Source organism: Ursus arctos, unplaced genomic scaffold, assembly GCF_023065955.2.
Source record: "Ursus arctos isolate Adak ecotype North America unplaced genomic scaffold, UrsArc2.0 scaffold_26, whole genome shotgun sequence".
In the NCBI taxonomy this organism is placed as follows: Eukaryota; Metazoa; Chordata; class Mammalia; order Carnivora; family Ursidae; genus Ursus; species Ursus arctos.
Genome location: NW_026622941.1, coordinates 19,063,397 through 19,078,578, shown reverse-complemented (window position 1 = coordinate 19,078,578; position 15,182 = coordinate 19,063,397). Strand labels below are relative to the sequence as shown.

Below are 15,182 nucleotides of genomic sequence, written 5' to 3'. Positions count from 1 at the left end.
GTTCACTGCTCAGGAAAAAGACATCTCAAAAGAAAGTACTGATGAGGATACTAGGGGAAATAAAAGGTTTTATGCTATAGATAAAAGATTTACATGACTAGCAGGTAGATAAAAGAGAGGCTTCACAGAAATCAATCTGGAGGCTAGGAGCAGGGAGTAAGGTAGGTGGTGAAGAGGAAGTGCAGAGCATGTCAATGCTCAAGGGCATTTGAGGGAGGAGGGCATTTGAGATCCTGCTTCTGTAGCATCCTAGAAACATGGCAGACACCTGTGGGGAGATGCGTGGACTCCATGAGCAGGGAGAATCTGTGCCACCGTGGCCAGGTAGAGCCCAGGAAAGTAACAAGACCCAAGAGATGAGACGGCTGTCCACTGTGGCTAAACATCCCTGCTTTTGGCTCCTCAAAGGGTTTCCAGATGATTCCCATGTTCCCAAGGGTAGTTCATACAATGCATTGCTATGGGATATGTGTCAGCCATATGGAACTCTAGACATTCTAACAAAAATCCCTGCATCCTGTCTTGTGTGGAAAATAAAACTATTTCCAAGCTTCCAAGACTGTCACCTCTACATCAAAGACAGCTGCTGTGCTAAAAAGAACATAAAGGTAGATATAGAAGGGCCCTAAAGTGACATGTATGACCAAACACCGTGGTCAGAGGGATTTTTAATATTTAAGTTGACCAGGGACTGATAATACCAAGAGGCCTCTCCCATGACTACCCCCTTTGCTACTATGTAAGCTCCCTAGAATGTAAGCAACCCGTGGGGGAAAAGGGTGAAGATTACGGACAAACTGAGATTAAATTTTTGTCATTCTGATGAAAAGGAGCTGGACACAGATTCTCAATTGAGATCTGAGCAATGGACTGAGATTTGTACATGCCAAGCTAGTTTTATCCTGATTTGACTGCCCACCTTATTTGGAACCACTGTGAGCTTTTCTCAGTCACTGGCAATTAGTGCCTCTTTCCATAAGATTTGAATCTCTGCTTATTCTCTTAGGATCTCATCATATACGGCCTTATATTCTAGGAATTTTTATGGCATTATAATATCTCAATTTAAGTAGTAAAGCTTTTGACAGAAAAAAAAATCACAGAAATTTTTGTCCATCCTAAAGCACATATAAAGTCTTTTTTAAAAAGGCTTTCTTAGTGAAGTAAAAAAAACCATCTTACCATCATTTCTTTTGGATTGTGATTTTTCTATAACCGAGCGAGGTAATTGATTGTCTGACTCCAAGGAACATGGAGAGAGGCTGAGAGTGGAATTAGAGAAAGGAGAATACTTTTCATATCTGTACCTGTACAAAAAGAATGTTTTCTTTACTACAGACTCGTTTAACATCATGCTAAAAATATTATATGGACACACTACATGATTCATTAGGGCACCTGTTTGAGTTTGCAGCTACCCCTGAATCTGAATCACTAAAACCAAACCAGCATTTAACAGCAGTGACCTGAAGATATAGCCAGAAAGTCTGCCAGAAAGCCTGGTTCATTGGTATTCCACCATATCTGAACCAATTACCCGGTGTAGTAAAATAACAGTAAGAATCATTTACAAAGGTTCATCTTAATGTAAAAATAATGACTTTAAATCACCTGCTCCCCTGAAGAAAAAATATCCAACACTTTATGAAATCATGATTATCTCTAAGTCAGAGGAAAAGAAATAATTTAAAAACTATGGTCTTGCACACAGGTTTTGGAGTTGTAAATTTAGAACAACTGCATTGCTGATTCTAGAGAACTGATGATGACATGTGGGGCTTTGGAGTTTAAGTTCTTATTTAAATTCCAGTTAGTTAACATACAGTGTAATATTAGTTTCAGGTGTACAATATAGTGATTCCACACTTCCTGTAACACCAGGTGCTCATCACATGTGCACTCCTTAATCCCCATCACCTATTTAACCTGTCCCCCCACCGACCTCCCTCTGGAAACCATCAGTTTGTTCTCTAGAGTTAAGCGTCTGTTTTTTGGCTTGCCTCCCCGCCCCCCCGCTTTGGTCATTTGTTTTGCTTCTTAAATTCCATGTGAGTGAAATCATATGGTATTTGTCTTTCTCTGACTGACTTATTTCACTTAACATAATACCCTCTAACTCCATCCATGTTGTTACAAATGACAAATTTCTTTTTGATGGCGGAGTAATTTTCCATTGTGTATATATAGCAAATCTTCTTTATCCATTCATCAGTCAGTGGACACTTGAGCTGTTTCCATAATTTGGCTATTGGAGATAATGCTGCTATAAACATAGGGGTGCATGTATCACTTCGAATCAGTATTTTTATATCCTTTGGGTAGATACCTAGTAGAGCGATTACTGGATCATAGGGTCATCCTATTTTTAACTTTTTGAGGAACCTCCATACTGTTTTTCACACAGTGGCTGCACCAGTTTGCATTCCCACTAACAGTGCAAGAGGGTTTGTCCTTTCTCCACATCCTCACCAACACCTGTTATTTCTTGTGTTTTTTATTTTAGCCATTCTTACAGGTGTGAGATGATATCTTATTGTAGTTTTAATTTGTATTTCCCCGATGGTTAGTGATATTGAGCATCTTTTCATGCATCTGTTGGCCATCTGTATGTATTCTTTGGAAAAATGTTTATTCATGTCTTCTTCCCATTTTTAGATGGCATTATTCATTTTTTGAGTGTTGAGTTTTATAAGTTCTTTATATATTTTGGATAATAACCTTTATCAGATGTCATTTGCAAATATCTTCTCCCATTCCATAGGTTGACTTTTAGTTTTGTTGATTGTTTCCCTCACTGTGAAGAAGCTTTCTATTTTGCTGAAATCTCAATAGTTTATTTTTTCTTTTGTTTCCCTTGCTCCAGGAGACATATCTAGAAAGGAGATGGCTGATACCAAAGAGGTTACCACCTATGTTCTCCTATAGGATTTTTCTGGTTTCAGGTCTCACATTTAGGTCTTCCATCCATTTTATTTTTGTGTGTGGTGTAAGGAAGTGGTCCAGCTTCTTTCTTTCACATGTTGCTGTCCAGTTTTCCCAACACCATTTATTGAAGACACTGTCTTTTTCCCACTGGATATTCTTTTCTGCTTTGTCAAAGATTAGTTGGCCGTATAGTTGTGAGTTCATTTCTGGATTTTCAATTCTCTTTCATTGATCTATGTGTCTATTTTCGTGCTGGTACCATACTATCTTGATCACTATAGCTTTGTAATATAACTTGAAGTCCAGAACTGTGATGCCTCCAGCTTTTCTTTTCTTATGTTTTTTTTTTCTTTTTTCTTTTTTCTTTCTTTCTTTCTTTCTTTCTTTTTTTTTTTTTTTTTTTTTTTTTTGACTATTTGGGGTCTTTTGTGGCCCCATACAAATTTTAGAATTGTTTATTCAAGCTCTGTGAAAATTGCTGGTGGTATTTTGGTAGGGATTGCATTAAATGTGTGGATTGCTTTGGGTAGGATAGACATTTTTAACAATATTTGTTCTTCCAATCTATGAGGATGGAATATCTTTCCAGTTCTTTGTGTCATCTTCAATTTCTTTCAACAGGGTTTTATAGTTTTTAGAGTATAGGTCTTTCACCTCTTTGGTTTGGTTTATTCCTAGGTATCTTACTTTTTGCTGCAATTGTACATGGGATTGATTCCTTCTCTTTCTGCTACTTCACCATTGGTGAACATAAATGCAACAGATTCTGTACATTGATTTTGTACCCTACCACTTTACTGAATTTGTTTATCAGTTCTAGCAGTATTTTTTGTGGAGTCTTTCAGGTTTTCTATATGGAGTATCATGTCGTCTCCAAATAGTGGAAGTTTGACTTCTTCCTTTATGATTTGCATGCCTTTTATTTTTGTTGTTGTTGTTGTCTGATTGCTGTGGCTAGGAGTCCCAGCACCATATTGAATAAAATTGGTGGGAAAGGATATCCCTGTCTTGTTCATGACCATAGAGGAAAAGCTCTCAGTTTTTCTCCACTGAGGATGATAGCTGTGGATTTTTCACAGATGGCCTTTATTATGTTGAGGTATGTTCCCTCTAAACCTACTTTGTTGAGAATTTTTATCATGAATGGATGTTGTACTTTGACAAATTTTTTTTTTTGCATCTACTGAAATAACCGTATGGTTTTTATCCTTTCTTTTATTAACACGGTATTTCACACTGACTGATTTCTGAATATTGAACCACACTTGAAACCCAGAAATAAATACCACTTGATCGTGGTGAACGATTTTTTTAATGTATTGTTGGATTCAGTTTGCTAGTATTCTATTGGGAATTTTTGCATCCATGTTCATTAGGGATATTGGCTGGTAGTTTTCTGTTTTAGCGAAGTCTTTGCCTGGTTTTGATATCAGGGTAATGCTGGCCTAATAGAATGACTTTGAAAGTTTTCCTTCCTTTTCTATTTTTTGGAATAGTTTGAGAAGAATAGGTATTAACTCTTCTTTAAATGTTCCTTAGAATTCCCCTGTGAAGCCAGCTGGCCCTGGATTTTTGTTTGTTTGGAGGTTTTTGATTACTGATTCAGTATCTTAGTTGGTCATAGGTCTATTCAACTTTTCCATTTCTTCCTGTTTCAGTTTTTATAATTTATGTGTTTCTAGGAATTAATCTACTTCTAAGTTGTCCAATTTGTGGCATATAGTTTTTCATAATATTCTCTTGTAATTGTTCATATTTTTGTGATGTTAGCTATTTCTCCTCTCTCCTTTATGATTTTTTAAAAGATTTTCTTTATTAGAGAGAGAAAGCACACAAGCAGAGGGGAGAGGGAGAGAGAAGCAGACTCCCCACTGACCAGGGAGCCTGATCCAGGGCTCGATCCTCAGACCCTCAAATCATGACCCGAGCCAAAGGCAGACACTTAACCACTTAACCAACTGAGCCACACGGGCACCCCTCTCCTTTGTGATTTTATTTATTTGGGTCCTTTTTCTTGTCTTTTTTGAGAAGTCTGGCTAGAGGTTTAGTAATATTAATTTTTTTCAAAGAACCAGCTCCTGGTTTCATTGATCTATTTATTGTTTTTTTAGTTTCTATATTATTTATTTCTACTCTTTATTATTTCCCTCATTCTGCTGGGATTAGGCTTCATTTATTGTTTTTTCTAGCTCCTTTAGGTGTAAGGTTAGGTTGTTTGAGATTTTTCTTGCTTCTTGAGGTAGGCTTTATTGCTCTGTACTGCCCTCTTAGAATAACTTTTGCTGCATCCCAAAAGCTTTGGACCATTGTGTTTTCATTTTCATTTGTTTTGGTGTATTTTTTTCATTTCTTTTTTGGTTTTCTGGTTGACCCATTCATTGTTTAGTAGCATGTCATTTAACCTCCATGTGTTTGTTGTCTTTCCAGATTTTTTCTTGTGGTTGACCTCTAGTTTCATAGTGTTATGGTCAGAAAAGGTGCATGGTATGATTTCAATCTTTTTGTATTTGTTGAGGGCTGATTTGTGACCTATTATGTGATCTATTCTGAAGAATGTTCTATGTGCACTTGAAAAGAATGTATATTTTGCTGTTTTAGAATCAAACGTTCTGAATATATTAAGTCCATCTGTTCAGTGTGTCATTCAAAGCCACTGTTTCTGTATTTATTTTCTGTTTAGATCATCTGTCCATTGATGTAAGTGGGGTATTAAAGTCCCCTATTATTGTATTATTATCAATTAGTTCCTTTATTTTGCTATTGTTTTATGTATTTGGGTGCTCCCAAGTTGAGTGCATAAATATTTACAATTGTTAGAACTTCTTGTTGGATTGTCCCCTTCATTATGAGATAGTACTCTTCTTTGTTTCTTGTTACAGTCTTTGTTTTAAAGCCTAGTTTGTCTGATATAAGTGTTGCTACTCTGGCTTTCTTTTGACATCCATTTGCATGATAAATATTTCTCCATCCCTCACTTTCAGTATGCAGGCGTCTATAGGTCTAAAATGAGTGTCTTAGAGTTGCATATAGATGGATTTTATAAAATATATTCTGACACCCTATGTCTTTTAATTGTTTAGTCCATTTACATTCAAAGTAATTATGGGTAGACATGTATTTATTGCCATTTTATCACTTGTTTTGTCATTGCTTCTGGAAATTTCTTTGATCTTTTCTTGTCTTTGTTACTTTTAGTCTCCTTTGTCCTAAAAGAGTCCCTAATATTTCTTGAAGAGCTGGTTTAATGGTCATGAACTCATTTAGTTCTTATTTATCAGGGAAACTCCTTATCTCACCTTCTATCCTGAATGGTGGCCTTTTTGGATAGAACTCTTGGCTGCAGATTTTTCCCATTCAGCACTTTGAATATATCATGCCACTCTCTTCTGGCTTGCCAAGTTTCTGTTGAGAAGTCTGCAACCAGCCTTATGGGTTTTCCCTTATAAGTTAAGGACTTATTTTGTCTTTCTACCTTTTTGTTTCTTTATCACTATATTTTGCAAACTTAATTATAATAAATCTTGGTGTTGGCCTGCTTTTGTTGATTTTGATGGGAGTTTTCTGTGCCTCCTAGATCTGGATGTCTGCTTCCTTCCCCAGATTAGGGAAGTTTTCAGCTATTATTTCCTCAAATAAATTTTCTGTCCCCTTTCTCTCTCTTCTTTTTCTGGGACTCCTATAATATGAATGCTATTATGTTTGATGGAGTCCCTGATTTCCCTAAGTGTATTCTCATGTTTCATGATCCTTCTTTATCTCTTTTGTTCAGCTTCATTATTTTCCATTGTCTTCTAGGTCACTAATCTGTTCCTCTGTTTCTTCCAGCCTGCTGTTCATTGCATCAAGTCTGTTTCCAGTTTTTATTGTATTCTTCATTTATGATTCTTTTTTTCTTTTTAACTCTTTTATCTCTACGGTAAGGATCTCCCTGATGTCTTCTATTCTTCTCTCAAGTCCAGTGAGTACCCTTATGGTTCTTTCTTTACATTCTCCATCAGGCATGTTACTTACATCTTTTTCACTTAGATCTCTGGCTGTGGTCTTATCTTGTTCTTTCATTTGCAAATAAATGCCTCCATCTTTGCATTTTTTCTAAGTCTCTGCCTTCTTTGTGTTAGAAAAGCCAGTTATCTTTCCTGCTCCTGTAAGTTATGGCCTCATAAATAAGAGCTCAGGTAGTACCCACGGCCTGGTTTCAGGGAGCGTCTCAGGTATGTGCTGCATGTGCTCTGCTGTTGTGTTTTATCTGAGCTATCCCTTAGTCCAGTCATCCTTAGAGACTCTCCTTATCTGTGGATAGTGTTTGGTCCCTGCCCTGGATGTGGTGAGTTTTAACTAGGTGTGCTCTGGTCTGCTTATGAAATGAGACTTGACACCACTTCCACCAGAACAGAGGCCCTGCAGAACTCTCTGCTTGGGAGATGTGGTGTGGGCAGGGGTTTGTGCTAGTCTTCTGGGGTAGGGGCCCACTGCACTGCGACTGAAGCAAGCCTGACTGAAAAGACCAGTCCTACCAGAGTGGAGCTTGATGAAAGCAAGTTAGGCAGCCAGTGTCTGCACTGTGTTGCTTCCTGCAGGTGGTTCTGTGTTTATGCTAAGGGGTGGTGGGGGTGGGGGAATGGCCAGCCAACTTCTTTGTTTCAAAGAGGTGTCTCTGTGAGTGCTGTCTTTGAGGGACATGCTCCAAGAAGAGCAAATAATGTCCCTGTTGTGTGCCCCAGGCATTCCTCAGATCACTATTTCCATGCTGTATGCCCCTGGATTGTTTGCTTGTCTTCTCTCCAGGAGCAGCACAGTACCCTCTGGGCTCTAGCCCAGTGAAGCCTGCTGACCTTTAAAACTCCAAACTTTATGCCCCACTGGTTGCAAGAACTCATGAAGTTCAGCCCCTCTTATTTTCCAAGCCAATGGCTTTGGGGAAACATTCTCCTTGTGTATTCCCCTGCGTGCTTCTCTTTCTCTTGCCCTTCTCTGTGACAACACCTCTCACCCCTCTGCAGCATCTGCAATCTGATCTGTCTCTTCCCTAAACAAGGTCTCTACACTTCCCATCTTCTTCAATGTGACTCTTCTCTCCCTTTAGTTGTGGAGTTTGTTCTCAGTCTTCAGGTTGATTTCTGGAGTATTTAGGATGATTTGATGGTTATCTAGTTGTGTTCATGGGACAAGGCAAGCCTAGAGTCTTCCTACTTTGCCTCCATTTTCCTCTCCTCTGATATGTGGGGGTTTTGAGCCATTTAGCTGGATGGCATCACTTTCCTCTACAGCTTATTGATCTGGCTCTAAGTATTTCTAATTCTACCCCTTTCCTCCATGTGTAAGGTTACAATAACAGCTGGATAGAAGAGCCAAAGCTGAATGGTAGCACTGTGATAATTCTGTCTTTGTTCCTCAGCCACACTCTTACTCAAATTATCCTTCATGACCCAACTTCTCTGCTCCACTGTACCCTCAAGGAAGAGGTACCTAATAAAAGGACATCACATCATCTTGATTCTCCTTTGGTTCAGGTACCATGTGACTAAAGACTAGTAATCAGAGTTATATTTATAAATATTAACAATCTACCCAGCCATGTAAGGAAGAGATATGTTGAATTACTAAAATATTCAGACTGATAGATGGGTCACCTTATATCAGTTTTGCATAACCTACACCTCAATGGTTCCATGAACCCCAAAGAAAAAGAACATTTTTGTAGTATGTTAGTATTTAAGGGAAGAAGTTTATAGTTTCTGTTACATTTATCAAATGGTTCTCAGCAAAATAGGTTAAGAACCACTTAGTGAGGATAACTGTTTTTCAATTCTTAGCTATGCAGGAGAACATTTGGCATTAAAATCATGATAAACATAATTTTCTTTCTTTAATAATTCCAGAGATACCACAGACTGTTATAGTGCCTCAAGGTTCTTAAAATGAGTATCAGTAATGATTATGTAGCATTTGGAAGATTTTAAATTATTTGAGCTTTCTCAATTCTTTCTATCAAAATGCAACTGTGTAAGCATAACAATTATTTAGATTTTGAATAAATGGAATTTTATGTAAGTGTCTCCTTTGTCACTAATTACTATATATGACATTCGAGAAAAATCAATTAACCTCTTCCAATTTCAATCTTCTTAGTGGTAAAATGGGGGTATCCATGTAGTCTGTACCTATTTAGGCTCTGTTGGATGAGACGGAGAAGTAATTGAACAGGGACCGGTGGTTTAAATGCTTTTAAATCAGGGATTTTAGATCTGACCTGGTTTTAAACTTGGACACAATCTTGACTCTGATACAATAGCCTCCTAAATAGTCCCCCTACTTCCAAGTTTCCTCCACCAGACTTATTTTTCCAAGCAGTAGTTTGCATGACCCTTAAAAAAATATAAGTGTGTCATGTCATTCTGCTCAAAGTTCTCCACTGGCTTCCCATCTCCTTCCAAAAAGAACCTGAAGTCATTGCAATTGCTTGCAACCTTACCACTGAAGGTGAGTTCTGCAGACCAGCAGCATCAGCCAAAACCGAACTCTATGGGAGAGCTACTAAATCAGATTCTACAAGCTACTGGGAGCCTCAGGTGATACAAATGTCCATCAGAGTTTGAGAAACAAACATGACGGCTTCTCCTAGTCCGCTTTCTATTTTCCACTTGCTCACCTCACTTCAGTCACAGAGGCCTGGCTTGCCTGCAGTTCATCCGCATGCCAGACTCCCTCTTGCTGCAGGAACTTTATATTTGTCATTCAGTCAGCACAAAATCTCTCTTCCCCAGGTACCCGCAAGGCCCTCCCCTTCATCTCCTTCAGTCTTTCCCAAGTGTTGTCATCTTGGCAAGCCATCCCCTGACAACCCTACCTTAAACTGCAATCCTCCCTCCCCACAACATACTCTTTATGTGTCTTCAGAAAGATATTTTTCTCTATAACACTTAAAATTATCTGGCATACTATATCATTATTTATTTATTATCTGTCTCCTCCTCATAAGATCCATGAGAGTAGAGATTTTTGTCTCTACTCTATCCCCATTACCTAGAACAATGACCAATATATATTTGTTAAATTCATGAATCAGGTGAGCTAACACATATAAAGCTAAACACAGGCAGTTGGGGGTAGGTCCTCAATGTCCATGATAAAATTATGTTTTACTGGACATCAAAGGTATTTCTTCTAGGCAGACAGAGTATAGTAGTCTTCTAGAGATCAAAAATGACATTTTGGACAAGTACCCAATTCATGCTGTGAAAAGTTGAAAAGAAGTTATTACACTAATCCTTAGTAGACAGTAAATCTCATAGGTAAAGAACAGTGCATATATATTTTTGTTTATCTCATCTTGATTTTTTTTTCACTAAGTAGCCCCATTATATGGACAGTGCCAGGCAAATCGCAGACACTAAATAATGAATAAACAAATATAATTTAAACATATATAAAGGTAGTATATAAGAATCTGTCTTTGACTCTTTGGCATCCTTTGACAGGCCTAACCTGGCTGCCTGTCTGGTCTTCTGATTTTCTTGTACTAGTATTTTATATTTGTCATTAACTTGAAGTAACAAAATTATTCATCTGAATGTAACACCTTTAAGACAAACCATTGCTGGTCACTGGTTAAAACCAGGTGGCTTAATTATCTAAGGAGGACTGATAGCAAAACTTAACAATAATGACACAGTACTAGTTATATCAGGAAAATTTGTAAGCATTTTAGCTGTGTCATTTAATATCTGCAATGCTATAATAAGGTAGGTTCTATTTTCAATTCCTATAATACCTATTTTTAGGATGCATCAACTGAAGCCGAGAAAGGTTAAGTAACATGCTCAAGGTCATATAGAAAAAATATTGATCCACTGCAGAATGAGTTATGTCAAGCATCAAGGATTTATTTATCCTTTGCAACTACTTTCAGATTTTAATTTTTTTTTAGTAATGGAATTCTTTTTACCCCCATAGCAAACTGTTGCATGAGGGCTCAGTGACGAACAGATAAGAGTGGCACGGCTATTGATCAAGCAAGAATTAGGCAGAGTGACGACCCATTTCTTCAGTTCTCAGCCTTCTCCTTTGCCTCTTCCTTATCCATTGGCTCTGTACAGTACCTTTGTAGAACCTCAGTGATCTAAGGAAAAATTTGCCCTGTGGAAGAGGAGGTTGGATAGGGATCCAAAGAGCAGGCAGAAGGTCTAAAATCTCTCTCCAAGTAAAAATAAAGGGACCAGGAAAACCATCCAAATAGGTAGAAAAGATCCCACATAGAGGATTCTGTGTACTACCTTTATAGATTGACTACAGAGGTAAAAATCTGACTATATAAGTAACTTGGAATTCCAAGAAAAAGTTTGGACTACATCATACATAAGTCTCTCCAGCTCTAAAATGTCTTGATATAATTATCTGGAGTGGGCAATAATCAAAGTATGATTTGATATATAATTTTTACAATCATCTTGCTTCAAAACTTCTAGGTAGTCACTTCTCTCAGTTGGCAACAGGTAACCATGGACAAGGAAGGCAACATGCATATGCATGAAGAAGTCAGAATACTTGTTTTAGGATTCCAGTTCTATAATTACAAGACACCTAACCTTGAGAAAGTCACCAGACTCTGAAATAAAAAGATAAACTATGCTCTTCTACCTCACAGGGAAAGGTAAAATGATATAATAATAGTCAAAACCTTCAGAACAACTGAAGTAGTATTCAAATACTAACAAACGTACTAGCAAAAGTACCAAAAGTAGACTTTAGGGTTAAAGAATACACACACCCTATTCCCTACTTCTATTGAGAAAATTCTATTAGATAGTATTTGGACACTGAATAATTATTTGAATTGATAATATATCCTTAAGTCAATAATCTGCCAGTCAAGTTATCCAGCACATTGTCAGTAGCATTCATTACCCACTTAACATCCATTTGACATTTACCACAATGTTAATTTCTTACTTATTTTACCTCCACAGATAAATTATTTGAATGAAGACACCTAGTGAAAATTTCCTTTAATTTTTGCTGACATCAATCGAGAGTAGTCTACCAATTTTATAGATTATTGAATTATAAGTAAAAATGTGAGTATTCTGAAATTTTGCCCAAAGAAGATGTAGCAAAAAAAGAGATATAATGATTACTCTTTAAGCCATGTGTCATTTTCTTAAATTTAAATAATTAACTTCAATTACAAAAAGGGAGGAAAACAGTTGGTAAAAGCAAGAAAAAGATAATTGCTTTAGACTTACTGCTGCATGAAGAACTGAGGCATTGCAATGAGCAATGTTCCAACTCCCATGATTAGGCACCCTGTTCCGATTATTTTTGGCCTGTGAAGTTTGGCTCCAAAGTAGCTTACAAATGTTATAACTAAGAGATTCCCTTGGGGTGAAAAATAAAATGTTCATCAGTTAGATAACTTCGAAAAAGTCATCAGCATAACTAAATGAATACAAATGAACGAATGTCTATAGCAGGTCTGGCAATGTTTTAACTAAACAGTCGCCCCACCATCTCCACCCTTTGTTTTTCTGTGCTTTAATCTAAGATGACTGTTGAAATTGTCTGCATACTCATTACTTCAATTATCTCATCCATTTATCAAAATACTTTAATTATGAACACTACTACCTCAATTTCATCCACCCTAATTATTTGTCCTTTAAAAAGTTTTATCAGTAAATCAAATTGTAGAAGGGTTCCTTTGTTGCTCTCTTAGGTGTTCCTTAGTGATTTTGAAGTGGACTTTATTACTGTTTCTTCATTCATTAACATTTTCTATTAAAGCTTTTATCAGTTTCCCATTTGTTTTTGAAACATAAATTATATATTCTTGTTTTAGCAGATATTCCTCATAGAAAAAGTAAAACAAACACAACTATACCTCACTTTATGAAATCAAATTATGAAATTCATATTAATAATAACATACTTTACAATTTGTTATGTGCTTTTTTACAAAAAGACTCAAAATAGAGGTAAAAATTACTTCACATAGGCAAACTTCAGGAATATACTAGTTATATAATCTCAATGCTTACTTATAATCCAAATTTTATGAAATACAAAATTTCCATAAAATGTACCATATTAAAAAAATAATTGATGAAATTATTTTGAAGGTAGAAATTATGCTTTTGTAAAGTCTCTAAAGAAGCATGTAATAAATTACTTTTAGTTGATGATTGTGATGAGTGACTAAATATGCTTTAGGGAAAATATCCTCATATTTTGCTGTATACAAAAATACTGGAAGGAGGTGGTGAAGGAAACAGAAACTTTAAAAATGGAAAATCTTGGAAGCTCTCAACAGTTTCTCATTCCATGGATCTAGAGGTAGGCCAAGGAATCTGCATTTTTAATACCAGCTCAAATGTGCTGATGGAGATGGTTCCAGGAACATGCTTTGATAAACATTGTTTAGGAACTTAGATTTCAAAGGGCTTTTAATGTTTCAGCTCTTTGCATTTGGAATGGTTTTTTAGAAATGCAGTGCTAGATAGAGTAAGAACTTAGCAACTCCCCAGCAATTGATTGTGATGGCTGATGGGTAGTGTTGCTTTGAAGCTCTCTTCAATGTTTCCAATTTTCTAGCAAAGATATGTTTGCTTACATCTGTAAGCAATCATCTAATTTACTACTGTCTGTTCACATTGCCAGCTTTAGTCAAGTGCAAAAAGAGCAGCAATTTTTATAGCCTTGAGGACAATAATGACAGTGAGAAAATTAGCTTGCACAGTGGCTCTTGGTTTTATGGCTCCAGAAAGAATTAAGCTTCTTTTAATTTTCACAGGAAAAAAAACCCAAAAAACAAAAAAACCTTGAATATGAGATTTCTCATTTGCTATTTAAGCATGTAGTAGAAGAAAATTTGTATGATAATACGTTGATAATTATGTCTATACTTTTGTTAATGTGTCATAGTTAATAAACTAAAGTACAGTGAAAGCTGACCTTCGGTTTATAGATAATCAACATCACCTACCCTCCCCAACTCCCACACCACCAACATCTCACAATAAAAGACTCATGTTTCAGGCTGTTTCTGTGTTACGTTAGTGGGTATGCCAAAGACTACATAATACCACTTCAGTGTCTGGGATAAGTTTTGCTTTCTTCACTTAGCATCCCTTCTGAGTTCTTAGAAGATACACATAGAAAATAAATGGTGATAATCTTTAAAAAATTAAATTGGATATAAAAAGTCACATCTATTATCACTAGCCCCTGGAGAAGACAATAATCCACAGTGTTTTAAAATTGTTTTACCAAACTTTTAAGTAACAGATTCCCCCCATTATCTTTCTTCCTCTCTCTCCCTCTCTCTCCACACACACAAAGTATTTAGATAACAGAAAAGAAAGCCACCCAACTCATCTCATAAGACTTATATAGCCTTGAAAACCAAAACTAGACAAGGACAATGAAAGAAAAGACCAAATGCAATTTGTTCCAAAAGTGCAAGGGCATCACCAAATAAGAAAATATATATATATATATATATATATATATATATATATATATATATATATATATATATAAACTTAATCATTGTCTTACATGATAAAAGGAGAAAAAATCCACAGTTATCTTAATAGATGTAGTAAAGCATGCAATATAATTAACCACTCATTTGTGAGAAGAAAAATATTTGAGCAAATTAATGTTTTTTTAATAGTTTTTTTTTCTTATTATGTTCAGTTAGCCAATTAACATTTAAGCATATCTACCAAACTACAGAGCACACATATTACTTAATGGTGAAATTGTAAAACCATTTTCATTAAGGTCAGATATGAGAAAAGAATATCCACTGTCACTGCTTCTATTTAACATATTTAACTATTTAACTGAGGCCAATGCAATATGGCAAGAACAAGAAATAACATCTAGAATTGGAAAGAATAATATAAAACTGACTTCTGTTTTAGATAATATGATTGTCTATTCAGAAAACTCTACAGCATCTAAAAGAAAAAGGAAACTCTACAGCATCTATAATCAATTAAAATTGATAATCAATTAAAATTAACATACATTTATACTATACATAGAAAATCCTAAAGACTGCACACACACACACACACACACACACACACACACTACCAGAAGTAATAAATTCAGTAAAGTGGCAGGATACAAAATTAATACCCAGAAATCAGTGGCATTTCTATATACCCAAAATGGATTAAAGACCTAAATGCGAGATCTGAAACCATAAAAGTCCTAGAAGAGAACACAGATAGTAATTTCTTTGACATTGG

The 15,182-nt window shown here is 36.1% G+C and overlaps 1 protein-coding gene across 1 annotated transcript in view; it reads right to left on the bottom strand.

Annotated features, from left to right (window-relative positions):
* SLCO1C1 (solute carrier organic anion transporter family member 1C1) overlaps positions 1-15,182 on the bottom strand; it is a 59,715-nt gene that overhangs the window by 31,106 nt on the left and 13,427 nt on the right. The window contains exons 4-5 of the mRNA XM_026502317.4: positions 12,168-12,300; positions 1,183-1,307 (exon numbers count right to left, since the gene is read on the bottom strand). Coding sequence (XP_026358102.1) covers positions 1,183-1,307; positions 12,168-12,300 — 258 coding nt within the window. The remainder of the gene's footprint in view (positions 1-1,182; positions 1,308-12,167; positions 12,301-15,182) is intronic.